This window comes from Hyla sarda, chromosome 7 (assembly GCF_029499605.1).
Source record: "Hyla sarda isolate aHylSar1 chromosome 7, aHylSar1.hap1, whole genome shotgun sequence".
NCBI classification, from domain to species: Eukaryota; Metazoa; Chordata; class Amphibia; order Anura; family Hylidae; genus Hyla; species Hyla sarda.
In genome coordinates this window covers 131,582,957-131,598,058 of record NC_079195.1, presented here as the reverse complement: position 1 = coordinate 131,598,058, position 15,102 = coordinate 131,582,957, and the positions used below count along the sequence as shown (strand labels likewise).

General features: G+C 43.3%; 1 protein-coding gene across 2 annotated transcripts in view; it reads left to right on the top strand.

The window, feature by feature from the left end:
- Positions 1-9,054, top strand: part of LOC130281861 (protein NDNF-like) — a 45,580-nt gene extending 36,526 nt beyond the window's left edge. For both annotated transcript variants that reach the window (XM_056529595.1, XM_056529594.1), the window contains exons 3-4: positions 5,957-6,084; positions 7,132-9,054. In XM_056529595.1, the coding sequence (XP_056385570.1) occupies positions 5,957-6,084; positions 7,132-8,486 (1,483 nt within the window). In that variant the 3' untranslated portion in view covers positions 8,487-9,054. The remainder of the gene's footprint in view (positions 1-5,956; positions 6,085-7,131) is intronic.
- The last annotated feature ends 6,048 nt before the right edge of the window (positions 9,055-15,102 follow it).

The window sequence follows — 15,102 nt, the reverse complement described above, 5'->3', positions numbered from 1 at the left end:
CATAATACAAGAATAGTACAATAAATATAGTATCAAAATATTAGATGAGCAAACTTTTCAAAAGTTTGGTCCTGCTGGTTCTCCAAACTCTGACAGATAGTTCTGGTTCTGCTGTTCTGCACAAGCCTATACTTCACCAATAGCCATAAAAAAATGTGAATATAGCACATATAGAGTACCAAGAGCCCCCTATATAGCACTGTTATGTAACCTAGGAGTTTATCTACTGTATGTTTATCTATGTGAGTTTATCTAAAGTAGTTTTTTTTAACCCCTTAAAGGGGTATTCCGCCCCTAGACATTTTATCCCCTATCCAAAGGATAGGGTATAAGATGTCAGATCGCCGCGGTCCCGCTGCTGGGAACCCCCGGGATCCCCGCTGCGGCACCGCGCTATCATTACTGCACAGAGCGAGTTCGCTCTGTGCGTAATGACGGGCGATACAGGGGACGGAGCCGCGTGACGTCATGGCGCCGCCCCTCGTGACATCACGGCCCGTCCCCTTAATGCAAGTCTATGGGAGGGGGCGTGACGACCGCCACGCCCCCTCCTATAGACTTGTATTGAAAGGGGCGGGCCGTGACATCACGAGGGGCGGAGCCGTGACGTAACGATGCTCCGGCCCCTGTACCGCCCATCATTACTTGCAGAGCAAACTCGCTCTGTGCTGTAATGATAGCGGGGTGCTGCAGCAGCGATCCCTGGGGTCCCCAGCAGCAGGACCGTGGCGATCTGAGATCTTATCCCCTATCCTTGGGATAGGGGATAAAATGTCTAGGAGCGGAATACCCCTTTAAGGACGCAGCCCTTTTTCACCTTAAGGACTGAGCCCTTTTTCGCAATTCTGACCACCGTCACTTTACAAATTAATAACGTGAAAACGCTTTTACCAAATATTCTGATTCTGAGATAGTTTTTTCGTGACATATTCTACTTTATTTTGGTGGAAAATTTTTGGCGTTACTTGCATCCTTTTTTGGTGAAAAATCCCCACATTTCATGAAAATTTTTAAAATTTAGCATTTTTCTAACTTTGAAGCTCTCTACTTGTAAGGAAAATGGATATTCCCAATAAATTTTATTTTTCTTCACAAATACAATATGTCCACTTTATGTTGGCATCATAAAATGGACATATTTTTGCTTTTTTGAAAAAATTTGAGGGCTTCAAAGTAGAGCAGCAATTTTCAAAAAATTCATGAAAATTGCTGACAGATGTTACAGAACTACAACTCCCAGTCCAGGCATGCTGAGAGCTGTAGTTTGGCAACATCTGGAGGGCTACCATTTGGGCACCACTGTAACAGTGGTCTCCAAACTGTGACCCTCCAGATGTTGCAAAACTACAACTCCCAGCATGCCCAGACAGCCTTTGGCTGTATGAGCATGCTGGGAGTTGCAGTTTGGCCTTCCTAGTGGTTGCCACAGTAAAGATTGTTTTACTTTCACTTTCAATTTCCCCCCCCCCACTGTCGCTTCCCTACCTGATCCAGTATCCAGCAGTCTCCAGCGAAGATCCCGGGTCCCCAGGGATCGTCTCCTGCATGTACGGCCTCCATCTTCTTTCCACGATCCCCTCGACATCCAGGGGTGGGCAGAACGGGGGTTGCCATGGCAACCCCTGTCCTGCGCTGCCATTGGTCAGAACTCCGTTCTGACTAATGACAGGGGATAGGAGGAAATCGCAGCTCTGCGACCTCACTCCTATCCCTTAGGCTGATCGGGGCTGTCGCTGACAACTCCGATCAGCCCTATTTTCCGGGTCATCGGGTCACCAGAGACCCGATCAGCCCGGAATCGGAGAAAATCGCATGTCTGAATTGACATGCGACCACCCTGGGCGATGTGCCGGGGTGCCTGCTGAATGATTTCAGCAGGCATCCCGATCCGGTCCCCAACCGGCTAGCGGCGGGGACCGGAAATCCCACGGGCGTATCCATACACCCTGCGTCCTTAAGGACTCAGGTTGCAGGGCGTATCCACACGCCTTGCATCCTTAACAGGTTAAGGCAAAGATAATTTTATAGTCACTGTAACAGGTATGGTTATGAGTAAACAGTTGATACCCAGTGGTAAATGACATTTTGAATAAAAATACACCACACTAGCAGACTATTTATGCTTTCTAAATTTAATGTTTAAAAATGATCCCTTTATAGAGGCAGATGGCTGCCGGTGTTTATATGCACACAGTAGTATAGAAAGACGCAATGTCTTTTTCCAAGTGATCCAAAAATTATCCCTTTTTGGAGGTTGATGCCTCCTGGTGTTTATATGTACACAAGGGTGTCAAAAGAAGCAATGGCTTTTTTTAAATGGTCCAAAAATGATCTCTTGTTGGAAGTAGCAACAGGTTTTGTGCCTGAAAAGTGAAGAAGTAACTTTTTATGAGCTGAGAAAAATTATTCCTATTTTAGGGTTCAGCAAAGAAGTGACATAAAACTCAGGATCAGTGGCATAGCTATAGAGGATGCAGGGGTCATAATCGTGACCGGGCCTTGGGCCCTCCTGCCACTCCATTATGCAGCTGCAGCAACAGGTCAGGCACTCGGGCACAGCCCAAGGGCCAGGGTCCGTCGCTGCCAGAAATCTTTAATTTTTTTTTATTACCTGAGCGCCGGCCCTTTAAAAAATCAACACAGGGCCATGGGTATGGTGGGAGGCCAGGGGCTGATGGGAGTAGACGTGCCTCACGCAGGCATGCAAGCACTTCCGCTCCAAGCCCCTGACACGTCCCTGCCTCTGACCCTGTGACATCGATACCAGGCAGAGGCAGTGGCAGGTGCAACCGCCCGCCCCACATCGCTGCAGTGATCTCCAGGAAGGTGAGGAGATGCAGAACGGGCTGCCGGAGGGGGGTGCTGGGGGAGATAAATTCATGAGGAGACTGTAGATGGCAGATGGCCGGATGGGGGTGGGGGCGGGGGGGTTGTTAGATTGATTGATGAGGAGACCGTGGATGGTGTGCGTGTGTGTGTGTGTGTGGCGGGGGGTTATTCCTTGATGAGGAGACTGAGGATGGGGGTGGGGTGGGGCTATTTATTGATAAGGAGACTGAGTATGGGGTGTGTGTGTGGGGGGGGTGTTATTGGGTGGGTGGATTGATGAGGAGACCGAGGATAGGGTACAGGTGGGGGGAGATTGATGAGGAGACCGAGGATGGGGTGTAGGTGGGGGAGGGGGTGATTGATGAGGAGACAGAGGGCGGGGGCGGGGGCTGATTGATTAATGAGGAGACCGAGGATAATGTGTGTGTGTCTGTGTGTGTCTGTGTGTGTAGGAGTTATTCATTGATGAGAAGACCGACGATGGGGTGCTGGGGGGGATGTGATGGATTGATGAGGACGTGGATGGGGGGCATGGTGTGAGTACCTAACAATGAGGATATTGATAATGGGGTGCAGTTGGGATTGAATGTTGAGGAGACTGAGGATGGGGTGCGGGGGTGGTTTGGACTGGGTGGTGGTGTATGAGGTGATGAGGAGACTAAGGATGGGGTGTGGGCTGGGCGGCGGTGTATGAGGTGATGAGGAGATGGAGTATGGGGTGCGGGGGTGGCTGGGTGGTGGTGTATGGGGTGATGGGGAGACTGAGGATGGGTGGTAGCTGGATGGAGGTGTATGAGGTGATGAGGAGAAGACTGAGGATGGGGTGCCAGGGGGGGTCGTGGGTGGCAGTGTATGAGGTAATGACTTGGGCAAAGACTTAGGGTGCCTGGGGGGGGGGGCAGAAAAGCCTGGAGAAGGACAGAGGAGCCAGAGGGTACAGTATTATATTCAGGGTGTACAGTGTGTGGCAATAGTATATTTAGAGGGTACAGTGTGTGGCAGTGTTATGTTCAGGTGTACAGTGTGTGGCAATAATATAGTTAGTGGGTACAGTGTGTGGCAGTATTATATTCAGGGGTGCAGAGGTTGGCAGTATTATATTCAGGGGGCACAGTTTCTGGCAGTATTATATTCAGGGGACACAGTATTTGGCAGGATTATAATGATTAAGTCTTTATATAGAAAATGAGGATCTGCTGACAGTCAATGATGCCTGGGCGTCAAACTCTGCAGAGAAGATGTAGAGAGAAGACCTGGTGCCTGGACAAGATGAGGAAGAAAGAAAAAAAGACAACAGAGAAGACGTCACTCAAGTCACTGATATCACTGTGTATTTTGTCTGACCCAATCTGTGGCTCTCCAGCTGTTGCAAAACAACAACTTCCATAATGCCTGAGGATCTCCAGACACAATGGGAGTTGTAGCTTTATAACAGCTGGAGAGCCATTTGAACCAAGGTGATTGGTGGGAGTCCAACAGTCAGACCCCCACCATAAAAATGGGCTGCGTATTTTAAAATGCCAAGCCTATTTTTGGTCCCTGTCCGGCCTTGCTTGTAAGTCATTATTATATTTGTGCATATTATATTCGAGGGATTGGGGAAGCGGGTCATCGAGAGGTAGGGGGGCCGAGGACAATTTTTTCTAGCTACGCCCCTGCCCTTAATGCTGTTTTTTCACGATTAGTGTTAAACAAAAAAAGTGTCACATGTAATGTAACAGAACAGATATAATATTATTTATTTGTGATCCTTCTCCTATCTTTGTTGTTTACTGCTTAGTGTCCCTCACAGAGATCTTCACCTAACAACTGCTATCTCTAAAATGGCTTCTGAAGCCATTGACATCATCTTTATACTGCTTCCAAAAAGAACCCTTATTTTTTTTTCATACACAATAAAATACCCATAAGATTTATTAAACTACACCTAAATCTTAAAAGCTAAGTGCTAAGTCCTGCTAAGTCCTGCAGGAAAGCAATATTACAGTAGAATCTCCCAGTGACATTTAATCACCCCTTATCCCTCCTCTGTATCATTTCATCCCCCTATACACCCTGTGCCACCTTATGCCTTGTGCCAAATTATCCCCCCTTACCCCCTGTGCCACATAATTGCCCCTTGATCCCCCCCTCTGTGCAATTTCATTCCCCCATTATTACCTACTGTGTAAATTCATCACCCCCCTCTTTATGAAGTGGCAAAGGGGGAATGAAATAGCATGGGGAGGGGGTGGGGGGGGGGGATCAAGAGGAAATGATGTGGCCCAGGGGGTAAAAAGGGGGGGGGGGGAGGGATGACTTGACAAAGGGGGAATAAAGTGGCATGGGGGGATCAGGGAAGGAGGGGGTGAATGATGTGGCCGGTGATCACTGATGTCTTCTGCCTCTGTGTTGGGGCTGCTGCAGGATGCTGCAGAGGGGGCCTGGGCCACCTGGGAGTCTGGGCCCCTTACTGGGGTATTGGCTGTACCCTCTGACGGCGACCCTGTGTACAAGGTAGGGCCAGCACATAAGCCTGGTTGTCCCCTATTGGGAGTGTTTTGTCCCCTATTGTTCACTATTGGGTGTTTTGTCCCCTATTGGGACTATTCTTTCCCCTATTGTCCCCTATTGTGTGTGTCTGCATCCACTATTAGGAATGTCCCCTATTTGGAGGGTGCAAATACATTAAGTCTTATGGGACTTTGCCAGGGTGTTAAAAACTGGGAGGTGTCCCCTAAGGGAGATTTCTTAGCCAGAAGGAGGTTAGATGACCATGATACCTGTTTACATTGCATCACTGTATCTTTAACACATAGTTTTTAAGATGTAAGCGTTGTTTTATTGTGTATTTTAATGTGTATCGGAATTTGTGGTCTTTTGGTATATAACTGTTTATTAACCCTCCATAAACTGGTCTAATCGCTAGTATTAAACAATTATGAATTAGCTCACAATTAACCTATCATGTGCCCTCCATACAATAATGCTCTTAACCATTTGCTCTGGTGGGCCAAGATAAACCTAGTATCATACTATGTGTATCAGAAAAAATCTGGAGAGTATAACTGTATTCATGCAGTGCTTTTATATCCTATATCTCATTTAGATACATATGTTAGTAATGACTCTTGTGTTATTTTTTCAGATACTATTTCACATTGGAAGAAAACTCTAGCCCACATTTCTCCATCACTGTAACACCCTGTGATGTTCCAATTGAATGGAGCATTTTACACTACAAAGCATCACATGCATTCTATGGAAAAACAGCAGGTACAATCAACTTAAGTATACCTGATACATTACACAAGTTCATGTGTTTGGTCATATATATTGCTTTTTATTTCCTAGATTGCTAAAAAAAAATCCTAGATTTCCGAGAATACATTTATTGAAGAAAATTTTTGTAAATTTGAAGGGTTTTTAATTGATTTACAAATCTGTATAAACAATTGTATCTTTTTTTTACATGTCCATCAAAAATTAGAGTACCATATGCACCAATATATTTATGATGAAGGTGGTGTTCTGGCTTAAATGCCAAATGGTATCATTGCAGTCTAAGGGAATGTTCACACTGCGGAATTCCCGTGGAATTCCATTAGCGGAATTCTGCGAGTGAAATTCCGCACAGTGAACGTTAGCATCTGTGTGAATGGGTCTTCCGCGAGACCCGTTTACACTGAAAAATTTCAGCGGCGGACAATTCCGCCACTGAAATTGTTCCGCAAAAAGAAAGAACATGTTCATTCTTTGCGCGGAAGTCCGCGAGCACTGTATAGCCGTCAATAGTGATGGCGCAGTGCCGCGTCGTCGTACTGACATCACTGGCTGCCAGACTTAATCTCCGCTCACTGAATTCCACGAGCGGAGATTCAGCTACAAATCCGTAGTCTGAACATACCCTAAGGGAGACAAGGGATAAAAAAAATTTCACTAAAAACTTTTCTTTATTTTGCTACTTTTGCTAAAATAATTATAGCCATGCCTGCATGCTCAAGAGGGAAAATGTATTCCTACCACTCAATATCAGATTATAGGAAGGGCAGAAGAGGCATTATGCAGTGGTCTCCGTTTAGCTGAATGTGGGCGATCATGCTTAACACTGAGGTTTTCAGCTGTGGTCTGCCATAAAAATCTATCTTAGTGGATCAGATTTTCGGCAGTGAATTGTGTACAATTACCAGACGATAGTTGGCCAAAATGGCTGACATTAACTATTTTGGGCCACCATTATCTTGGGTGTATGGTCAGTCTAAGAATAAACTACATTTTACATTGAAAAATAACCTTGTCAACCTTCCTGTTACTATTTTTCAGCAAAATATAGAGCCTTTGATGACTTGAAAACCCATTCCCATTACAAGACCGTATCTACACTTTTCCACTACAAAGGAAACTCTGTTGAAAACTATGTTGGAACTTTTTCATATTCTTCACTTTTTGTTCTTGAATTTTTATCAACTGAGAGAGACACTCACATCTCGGTATACCTTACAACAGACTTAGCACATGGAAACCTTTTTCCAGAACTTCCAGGAGATCCTCGGATTGATGTCACAACAGTCAACCATAACTCTGTTTCATTGGTCTGGAAACCAAGTCCATCAATAATGAAGCAGAAAGACCTCATAGAATATTGTATTCTCGTAAATGAAAAGCATAATTATAAAAGTATGTGTGCCGCCGATACCGCTATTCGATCGGCGGGCAGGAAATGGCCAAAAACAGCAAGTTTCCCAGTCTCAAAGTATCTTGATGAAAATCAACGGGTTATGCTCCTTTCAAAGAGTGATATAAATGTTATTCACAAAAACAGCAATATAGAGGTGAGGCAACTATGCATTGGTAACAAAAACACCTACATAGTATCAAATCTGAGTTCAAACACCCAATATTACTTTGATGTATTTGTAGTAAACTTGTTAACCAATGCTAGTGCTGCCTACACAGGCACTTTTGCAAAGACATGGTTGGAACCTAAACCCAAGGATATACCCCTAAAGGATGGAAAAATTGTTCAAATTAAGTTTAATGGCAAAAGACCAAAAACATATACCTTTGAATATCAGGCACTACATAAAAAAGTCCACTTCACATTACAAGTATGCCGTGGCCAACTGCGAGCTCTGATATCTAAAAATGGTAAACTACTGGTGTCAGAAACTGTTCAAGGTATACGACATATTACTCTGTATGGTAAATTTATGGATAAATACTTGGCTGTTTTCAAGCCGGCAGAACCAATGACAAACACATCCGCAATGATCCAGGCTTCATCACACGTGCGCAGATCTATATTCCCTTTTTTTCCAAGTAGTCTGAAAATCAAGTCTTTCAACAAACTGAGAACATGTAACTCAATAACCATTGCCTGGCTTGGTACCCAAGAAAGAAACATGTACTGTGTGTACAAGAAGAAACTTGAAGAAGACCAAGTCTGGAGAGAACTGTCCAGTGTTAATAGTTGTTCAGGACCAGATTCAAGGCCAAAATCAGAGAAGGTTTTGTGCAAGTATTTCCATGAAATCAATGTGCAAAGAGCAGTAACTACAGAAACCATTGGTGGTCTAGATAGAGGCACATCCTACCTCTTTGATGTTTATCTTATGGGTTCTTCAGGAATGCTGGTTAGATATCAAAGTAAAGTTGTGAAAACTAGAAAAACTTGTTAAAGATTTTAAATTTGTTCTTTTAATATCTAATATAAAGGTAGCTTCTAAGGGGGACATTTATTAATGTTTGCTTATGTATTCCTTTTTTTAGTTATTTTTTTCTTACAATTTTTTTGCTTACGTACGACTTATTTATGAACTGGTTTCAGCCTGTTGATACATTTCTTTCACATAAGCAATTTTTTTTGTTGTGCTTTGGTAGTGGCTTTTTCTGCTCCATGTCTGAGCTGGAGTAAATTTAGTAGGTTTTTTTCATGCTATGCAACTTTTTTGTGACTTTCGCACTTGATAAATCTCTGACCACTGCACGTCAAAAATAACTTTTTGCTTTGGTAAGAAAGTTTCTTTTTTTTTGTGCTTAGGGCACTGCACAATCAAAATGTCACATAAAAAATAGAGTAGTCGCACATGTGACTCTTTGGCGACAACTTTAAGCAAAAAAAAACTACTAAATGCTTTAATAAATGTCCCCCTAAATGTTTAAATGAGCACTGTCCTTAAAATTATTTTTTTCACTTTCATGGCCTTATAAATCTGGCCACTAGGGGGTCTCCCTTTTGGTACAGACAGCATTCCGTCTGCTCAAAAGCCAAGTAGTTGGTTTCCTGCTGGACTGGCAGGAGACCAAACTCAGGAAGTGCGGTCTGGCCATAGGCAGTGAATAGCACCTGCTCTCTGCCTGAGTATGAAACAGAGAGAGCAAGTGTTATTCACTTCCTATGGTCAGACAGCACTTTCTGAGTTTGGTCTCCTGCCAGTCCAGCAGGAGACCAAAGTCTGAGCTTGCGAGCAGATTGAATGCACTCTGGATCAGAAGAGAGACCCCTAGTCGCCAGATTTGTAAGGCCATGAAAGTAACATAAAAATATATATTTTTTTTTTACAGGGAGTAAATTACAAATCTTATTTATTTTACCTGCTGTATCATATGCAAAAAATAAGTTTAATGACAGTGCCCATTTAATGTGAATATTCTCCCTTCAACAGTTTTTTAAATTTCTATATAAAATGGTTTAACATAATAACATTACCGATTATATTCTTAATATATTTTATTAGGGCTGAACCTGTATAGATACAGTATTTAAAGTTACATACTTGCTGTCTGCAGTTACAACTAAAAGAATCATGGGAGTTTACTGCATACCATCTTATCATTCAGTTCAATGTATAAAGTATGCAGTTAGCTTCTAAACTTCCCTAGGAGGTATTACACGAAGTCTAATTGCCACAGAAACATATCACAATACTAATGAATACAAAAAATTGAAAAAAGAAATTGAGTTTGAAGGCAAAAAATTCCTTTAGATGAAATCTGTCAGCTGTATTTGCTGCTAAGAGCTGCAGACACCAGTAGATAGCTGTTAGGGCATTACAGCAAACTGTACTTCTTTGGGAGCTGATGGGGGTTGCCAAACTTATAAAATTGCCTTTTATTTTTCAGCCAAGTGTCGAGGAGGTGGGCCGAGCAGCTGACGTGCCACAACTTGGTATTCCTCCTCAGTTGCTTTCACCTTCCAGCTCCTCCTTGAAGGGGTACTCCACCCCTAGACATCTTATCCCCTATCCAAAGGATAGGGGATAAGATGTCTGATCGCGGGAGTCCCACCGCTGGGGATCCCCACGATCTCCCTGCTGCACCCTGCATTCGTTTAGAGCATCGGGTGCAACACCAGAGGCTAGTGACATCATGGCCGTGTCCTGCTCGTGACATCTCAGCCATGCCCCCTCAATGCAAGTTTATGGGAGGGGGCATGATGGCCATCACGCCCACTCCCATAGACTTGCATTACGGGGGCATGGCAATGACATCTCGAGCGGGGCGTGATCATGACATCATGCTCCGTGCCGGATGATACACCCCTCATCGCCAGTCATGCGGCACGGAGCAAAGTTCGCTCCGTGCGCCGCATGCTTGGGGTGCTGCGGCGGGACCTCCGCGATCAGACATCTTATCCCCTATCCTTTGGATAGGGGTTAAGATACCTAGGGGTGGAGTACCCCTTTAAGTGATGTACAAGGTTCTGTATGTCAATCAAGGAAGGGCTGAAGATAAGGGTGAGTGAGGCTTTGGCTGTGGCTCTTCAGAAGATTGGCCCTGCCTCCTTGACACTTGGCTGAAAAATAAAAAGAAAATGTTATAAGTTTGGCAACTACCATCAGCTTCAGAAATGTGCAGTTTGCTCCTTTTCCCTCACAACTATCCAATCATGTCTGCAGCTCTTAGTAACAAATAATGCTGACAGATTCTCTTTAAAGGGGTACAAACTGTTCCAACTGCTGGAGCCGGCGCCAGGAGCACACAAACTGTTCCAAATGCTGAGCAGGGGAGTACCCCTTTAAGGACAATAAATAACAGAAGTTTCTAATGGGAATGTGTCATCAGAAAATGATGTATTGTTTAAATTAAGTTTTAATTAAACATATTTTTTAAGAATTTTTTCTAATTTTGCATTATATTATCTACAGTGGGGCAAAAAAGTATTTAGTCAGCCACCAATTGTGCAAGTTCTCCCACTTAAAAAGATGAGAGAGGCCTGTAATTTCCTCATAGGTATACCTCAACTATAAGATATAATGAGAAAAAAAATCCATAACATCACATTGTCTGGTTTTTAAAGAATTTATTTGCAAATTATGGTGGAAAATAAGTATTTGGTCAATAACAAAAGTTCATTTTCTATAGGGTTGAGATCTGGAGACTGGCTAGGCCACTCCAGGACCTTGAAATGCTTCTTACGAAGCCACTCATTTGTTGCCCAGGCGGTGTGTTTGGGATCATTGTCGTGCTGACCCAGCTGCGTTTCATCTTCAATGCCCTTGCTGATGGAAGGAGGTTTTCACTCAAAATCTCATGATACAAGGCCCCATTCATTCCTTACTTTACATGGATCAGTCGTCCTGGTCCCTTAGCAGAAAAACAGCCCCAAAACATGATGTTTCCCCTACCACGCTTCACAGTAGGTATAGAGATTATCGATGGAGATTATCAATGGTCTTCTATGTCTTCCATTTTCTAATAATTACTCCCACAGTTGATGCTTTCACACCAAGCTGCTTGCCTATTGCAGATTCAGTCTTCCCAGCAAGGTGCAGGTCTACAATTTTGTTTCTGGTGTCCTTCGACAGCTCTTTGGTCTTGGCCATAATGGAGTTTGGAGTGTGACTGTTTGAGGTTGTGGACAGGTATCTTTCATACTGATAACAAGTTCAAACAGGTGCCATTAATTCAGGTAACGAGTGGAGGACAGAGGAGACTCTTAAAGAAGTTCCAGGTCTGTGAGAGCCAGAAATCTTGCTTTTTTGTAGGTGACCAAATACTTATTTTCCACCATAATGTGGAAATAATGCAAATAAATTCTTTAAAAAATCAGACAATTTTTAAATAAACTCTTTAAAAATCAAACAATAAAATGTGATTTTATGAATTTTTTTATTCTCATTATGTCTCTCACAGTTGAGGTATACCTATGATGAAAATTACAGCCTCTCTAATTTTTTTTTAAAAGTGGGAGAACTTGCACAATTGGTGGCTGACTAAATACTTTTTGCCCTACTGTATATTTTAAAATTATCTTGAAATCTTGCAGTTAGCATTGTTGCCACTAGGCCCAAAACTAAACTGAGATTTCCTATTCTGTAGAGATCATTTCCCAGCAGTGTCCTCCTCAACAACACAGACTAAATTCAGTAAAAAGTGACACCCCGCAAGTGTATAGATAACAGAGGTACACACAATAGCTGTTGCTCACAGATCAGCATTCCCCTCCCTGTAGGATGACCTCTGTCTGAAAAGTTCACAGAGCACGATTAGACACCACCTCCATGAGGGCTGCTGTAGAGATATCTCAAAATGCTGTTAAAAAAAGCTCAAGCAAGGTGGCTTTCCCCATAAAAATGTACAAAAAATGAAAATTGAAACATTAGAAAAAGGAACATGTTTTAGTATCTGGCTTTATCTAGTAAAAAAACAAAAAAACAAGATGATACATTCCTTTTAAATGTTTTGTATAAGACAAATTGTGTTTTTATGTATATGCAATGAAGCCTCGTGAGGATTTGGAGGATGTTCTATAACATTCTTACAATGTCTAGCAAGTTTTTTTCCGTAGTTGATTTTCTTTTGTGTTTTTGTCTGATATATTTATAGATAAAAGGGAATTATCATAGCCTAATGTAGAAGAGAAATTATTCATTGATTGCAAAAATGACATCCCATTATTTGGTTACGATATTATATACATACAGTTTTCTATTTGTAAAGATTTGTGCCTGTGTATTGTTGTCCATTATGTCTCTTGATTATGCTGGTCAGGAAGGAATTTTTGACATCAATGAATTGGGGTACACTGGAAATAAAACAGGAGCTCCCACAATGTAAACAATTATTGCTCTGTGTGTTTAAAGTGAATTTCCAACTTTTCATACCAGGTCATTTTTACATCCAATATTATGTGCAGATTATATATTTCTATATCAGTTAGAACTCTGTTTTTCTGATGAAGAGCTTCATTTCTGCAGCTCCCTACAAAGGGAACTTTGCAGCTTACTGCATACAGTTCCAGTTTATTATTGTGTTTTATGTTTAATTATATGCAGAAACGTCCCAAACTCCCTCTAGTGGTGGCTGCAGACAAATGGATCAAAGTGCTTACTGCAATGTGAGCTTTCAGTCTTGCTGGGGATTTGCTTTTGAGGTAATTGCGCAGCTAAACATCCACCCTGCTCTCTCTCCTACCAGGTGGCTTTATTTCACATGGTAACATGTGAGCTCTGGTCCATGCTGCATTCCATTGTAACAGAATGCCTACTGGAACTCAATGCGAGTCTTAGGCTAGGATCAGACTACGGAATTTCCGCCTGCAATTCCGCTTTGAAAATGAAGGCGGAAATTCCGCTTGCTAAAATGTATAGTGTAGTGAAGGGGTTTCCGTTCACAAATTCACACTTCGGAATTTGTGAAGCGGAATTTGTGAACGGAAACTCCGCTTGGAAATTTCCACCTGAAGAATGGCGTTGCTCTTTCTTCAGGCAGAAATACTCGCAGAACACATTGCAGTCTATTGGAGACTGCAGTGTCCGCGCGGTCCTAGCGCCGACTGATTCAGTCGGCGCTGGCCGCACTCAGAATCTCCGGGCGGAAATTTTCCGCCTGGAGATTCCGTAGTCTGAACCTAGCCTTAGAGTTAAACAGGGAATGTGACTTCTGACCAATACAACAATTGATCTGTAAACGAGGTAGACACACTGGAAGACAATGGGAAGCAGAATCTGTATGGTATTATGGAAATAAAGCTGCCTGGGTACAAGCAGGAGCACAGTGGTAATGCTAGGGAGTCAAATTTGTTCCCTAGGGTAGTTGTTCTTAAAGGGGTTCTCCGGTGCTTAGACATCTTATCCCCATCCAAAGGATAGGGGATAAGATGCCTGATCGCGGGAGTCCTGCCGCTGGGGACCCCCGTGATCTTGCACGCGGCATCCCGTTTGTAATCAGTCCCCGGAGCATGTTCGCTCCGAGTCTGATTACTGTCGATCACGGGGCCGGCAGCGTGTGACGTCACGCCTCCGCCCCCGTGTGATCTCACGCTCCGCCCCTCAATGCAAGTCTATGGGAGGGGGTGTGACAGCTATCATGCCCCCTCCCATAGACTTGCATTGAGGGGCGGAGCGTGACATCAAACGGGGGCGGAGGCGTGACATCACACGCCATCGGCCCTGTGGTCACCGGTAATCAGGTAATCGTGTTCGCTCCGGGGACTGATTACAAATGGGGTGCCGCGTGCAAGATCACGGGGGTCCCCAGCAGCGGGACTCCCGTGATCAGGCATCTTATCTAGATGTCTAAGCAATGGAGCACCCCTTTAAGTATGCAATGCATTAAAAAATCTTGAGACCCTTTCACTTTTTTCACATTTTGTTATGTAGATGCCTTATGCTAAAATTTAAGAAAACACATGTTTTCATTCTGCATTCAATACCCCATAATGATGCAGCGAAAATGGAATTTTAGAGTTCAGACCCTTTGCTATGACACATGGAATGTAGCTCTGAGGATCTCCCATTTCTCTTGACCATCTCTGAGATGTTTCTACACATTGACTGAAGTCATCTGTGGTTAACTCAGATGACTGGACAAGATTTGGAAAGACAAAGCCCTGTCTATATAAGGTCTCGCAGCTGACAATGCTTTTCAGAGCCAAACCCAAGCCATGAGTTGGAAAGAACTTCCTGTAGAGCTCATAGACAGGATTGGAGACACACATAAGGGTACACAAATCATGCTGCACTGAAAGTTTCCAAGAGAACAGTGTCCTCCATAAATCTTAAATGGAAGAAGTTTGGAATAGCAGGATTCTTCCTAGAGCTGGCCGCTCCACAGAATAAGTAATCAAGTGATGAGAGCTTTGATAGGTAACAAGAATGCAATGGTCACGGGGGCTGAGCACTAAAGATCCCGTGTGTACATGAAAGAAACTTCCTATAGGTCAACCATCACTGCAGCACTCCACCAATTTGAACTTTATTGCAGATTGGCTAGAAAAAAGAGTTCCTTAGGCTCAACTCTGTGAATATACTTAAAGGGGTACTCCGGTGGAAAACATATTTTTTTTTTTTA